Genomic DNA, 3,744 nt, shown 5'->3' with positions numbered 1-3,744 from the left:
AGGAGAAATAGATAGCACGCGTACCGGCGTTGTTTTCTTTTCCCACCCGTATTCAGACAAACCCCGCCTCTCTGCGCTGTGACTGGCTGGTCGCGTCGCGTCTCCTGCACTATGATTAGCTAGAGGTCCAGACTCAAAAGTGTTCTAGAACGCGTGCGCCTGCGCTTGAGCGTGACTTACTAGCCAATCGTGGTGCAGGTGGGCGGATTTGTCGAATACGGGTGGGAAAAACAATACTGCTCTGCTATTCGTATCTGCAGCCACTAGAGGCGCTCTAATCTCATACAGAGAGGAAACACATCAGTATTTTAATCCAGTTAAAAACAGGTATAAATCTGTTTTTAAAGTTGTGTGCACGTTCACCGACCACGACACTTAAGGATAAATAAATAAATTAAGGAATGAATGAATAAATATACACACACACACACACACACATATATATATATATATATATATATATATATATATATATATATATATATATATATATATGTTAAGGAAATATACAACACAGCAAACAGATCGATATTTAGTCCAAATCCTATTGACTTTTCTTGCAGTTATTGATTTTTTCGTATGTGGATATTTACTCACGCATGTAACCAAACAAATAAGTAAATGAATAAGAAAAGGTCCACACTGTTAACTTTGTACATGCAGCAATAAGAGCATGCTGGTCATTCAGCAGTTGTGGGTGCGTTTATGACTGACATTGATTTCCCTTTTTTTTTTACATGTGCCAGTGTTGCTGATGTGTTTTCTAGGGCGTGCACGTTTACAGACAACAAATAAAAAACAAACAAACAAACAAATGAGAGGCTTAAGCTGTTAGTAACGTTGCCAAAGCGCCTCCCACACGACAGAATAGGAGCAGACTGCTCTCTAACGCGCACTGTGAGCGTGTATATGAATGAATGCTGAGTGTATCTCCGTCCCTCCTACAGCGGCCACGTCAGGCGCCCGAGCTCCGGGATAAAGTCAGAAAGCAGGAACGCGTAGCGCGAAAACATTTCTCACCAAGTTCCCAGCTCCTCCTCCTCCTCCTCTTCCTCCTCCTCCCCTCCACCTTCAGCCCGCGATGAGCCGCTGCTGCTGCTTAATGCTGCTTAATTAGTAATTTCTCGACTCCTGCGTCCTCGAAGCCCCGTCATGCGTGCGGCGATGTCTCCTCCGTCCAAGCGCGCGTGACCCGTTTGCGATTTTCTACGGATCTGTTGTCGTTATAACTGCTCGTATTATTATTATTTCCTTTTTGCGGGGCATGGGAGATCAGCGGGAGCACACTATGGTTCAGAAGTCGACGTCGTTCAGCATCAAGAGCCTCCTGCTACCGTCCAAGCTGGAGGAGGAGGGCGCCGGGCTCCCGGAGCGACCCGCGGGGATGGAGGGGGAGTCTCCGGAGCGCGAGCGACCCAGGGACGACGAGGAAGAGCACGAGCACGAGCACGCGGGAGCGGACGGCGAGCAGCAGGAGCATCATCAGCATCAACAACAACAACAGCAACAACAACAACATCAGCAGCAGGGCAAAGGAGGCAAACACGACAAGCCTCCGTTCAGCTACAACGCGCTCATCATGATGGCCATCAGGCAGAGTCCCGAGAAGCGGCTCACGCTCAACGGCATCTACGAGTTCATCATGAAGAACTTCCCCTACTACCGGGAGCACAAACAGGGCTGGCAGAACTCCATCCGCCACAACCTGAGCCTCAACAAATGCTTCGTGAAGGTGCCGCGCCACTACGACGACCCGGGCAAGGGCAACTACTGGATGCTGGACCCGTCCAGCGACGACGTCTTCATCGGAGGCACCACGGGCAAGCTGCGCCGGCGCTCGGCCACTTCGCGAGGGAAGCTGGTGATGAAGAGGGGGCTCCGCTTCGCGCCCCTGGGACTGGGGCTGGGCGAGCGCGCGAGCAATCCCCTCTACTGGCAGCTGTCGCCCTTCTTGCCCCTCCACCACCACCACCATCACCCGCACTACAACGGCTCGGCGCACGGCTTTCTCAACCAGGGACACGCGGCGGCGTACAGCTCGCTACTGCCCGGCGCTGAGGGCATCTCCAACGGGGACGTGGCTGGGCGCCCCGTGCTGGGCGCTTCCGTCGGTGGCTACAGCGTCAGCTCGCCCCCGGCTGGACTACTAGCAGGGCACGATGGCTACTTCGTGGCCGGGGCGCAGCAGCCCCAGGCCCTGCAGAGCGCGCCAGGATACGGCATCTCCAGCAGCTCCCCGGAGTCCTTAAGAACTAGCTTGCCGTCTTTCTCCTCCACGCTTTCCAGCGGCTTTTCTGGAGTGCTCGCGCACCACAAACGGGTGGCACCGAGCTCGTTCCTCAGCTGAGCGCTGCGAGGAGCCTGTCGGGGCTAAAAGATCCGAATAAAACTTTCCCAGGACCCTTCACGTGTCCCCAACAACACGAAACACACAAGTTCTCCCTTTTTTGCGTTCCGCAAGGATCTACTCTGGGTCCAATTAGAGTGTTCGTTTTTTTTCTTCTTTTTTTATATCTATTTAAAATATAGAAATAATTTTGTACCAGTAGTATGATGTCACGCCAAAGGCAATACATATATATGTGTTTTGTATGATTATTATTATTATTATCGTTATTATTATTATTATTTAAAAAAAATCTTTGTGAATGACAATCCACGTTTTTGTATTTATTGAACATGTTGAGAACGTGTCTCTCTCTCTCTCCCTCTCTCTCCATCCTATGAATCTTGGTCCTTTATATTAGTAACTAGCTGGCTCTTATGGCTCTTACTCTCCTCCTCTGTGATTACTGAACGTCCCGTACTGTGAATGCGCCTTAACACGTTCATTCAGGGTTGACAAACGGAGAAGGTTTTTAAGATAAAAAAAAAAAAACCTCAGGTCTTTATGCGTCCTGACAATGAATTTAGCAATGTGTGTTCAAGCTATCAGATGATATGCAATGTTTACCCACTGATTTACCTCTTATTTGGTAAGAGAGGGCATTTTTGAGGGGTGTGGGCCTTTAGGATTCGTGTGTGAGGAATCTAAGGGTACAGTGTGTCTTTAAAGCTCTTTGAGAGCCGCACTTTGTGTCGCAGTGACATTAGAGATGCATGTGCTGATTTGACTGTTAAACCTAATGACTTTAGGCTGTCAGTGTTACGCAGCACAGTGTCCATAGCTCGGCCACTGAGAGGCCACATGGCCGTGTTGTTTTTATCACAGTAGCAATATTCCGGCTGTTGGGCAGTTTGATGACTGTGGGTTTTTTTTTTTTGTTTTGTTTTTGTTTTTAACACCTTCATTGACCTTCCCTGTCACTGCTGTGGCATTTCTTGTGTCCTTTTTTCTGTCATTTGCTCGCCTCGCCCACCATCACCTCCAGCCTGCATTTTCCCTTCGGATTATCTCGTGTTTGATCCGGTGGAGAAACTCGGTTTGTAAACTGTAGCTTGATTTTTTTTTTGTTTTTTCATTTTTTGCACCTTTAGTAACCGTTAGGCATTCAGTGTGCGTTTGTACTAGTTTGTTGGTTTTGGTTATTATTATTATTACTATTATTATTATTATTATTATTATTATTATTATTACTTTTCTGTACAGAAATGCTGAACCTGGTTCAGAACAAAGAAATAAAGTATTGTAATATTTCTGTATTAACACAGAGTGCATTTCTTGTGGCACGTGCAGCTACATAATCTGGTAGTAGCAGATGCTAATCTCACCAAAACGTCTCTCCATAACGTAAAACTGACTTT

General features: G+C 47.6%; 1 protein-coding gene across 1 annotated transcript; it reads left to right on the top strand.

The window, feature by feature from the left end:
• Positions 1 to 804: 804 nt before the first annotated feature.
• Positions 805 to 3,443, top strand: foxg1b (forkhead box G1b). Its single transcript, XM_036586721.1, has one exon. It carries the CDS (start codon positions 1,265 to 1,267, stop codon positions 2,345 to 2,347), a length of 1,083 nt encoding a protein of 360 aa, XP_036442614.1. The 5' UTR covers positions 805 to 1,264; the 3' UTR covers positions 2,348 to 3,443.
• The last annotated feature ends 301 nt before the right edge of the window (positions 3,444 to 3,744 follow it).

The sequence above is a fragment of the Colossoma macropomum genome, unplaced genomic scaffold (genome assembly GCF_904425465.1).
Source record: "Colossoma macropomum unplaced genomic scaffold, Colossoma_macropomum, whole genome shotgun sequence".
Classification (NCBI taxonomy): Eukaryota; Metazoa; Chordata; class Actinopteri; order Characiformes; family Serrasalmidae; genus Colossoma; species Colossoma macropomum.
Note: the sequence above shows the minus strand (reverse complement) of the source record. Positions and strands in the feature narration are given on the sequence as shown.

Bases quoted from the DNA above. Each gene is read 5' to 3' on its own strand.
- foxg1b (XM_036586721.1), top strand. From the start codon at position 1,265: ATGGGAGATCAGCGGGAGCACACTATGGTTCAGAAGTCGACGTCGTTC.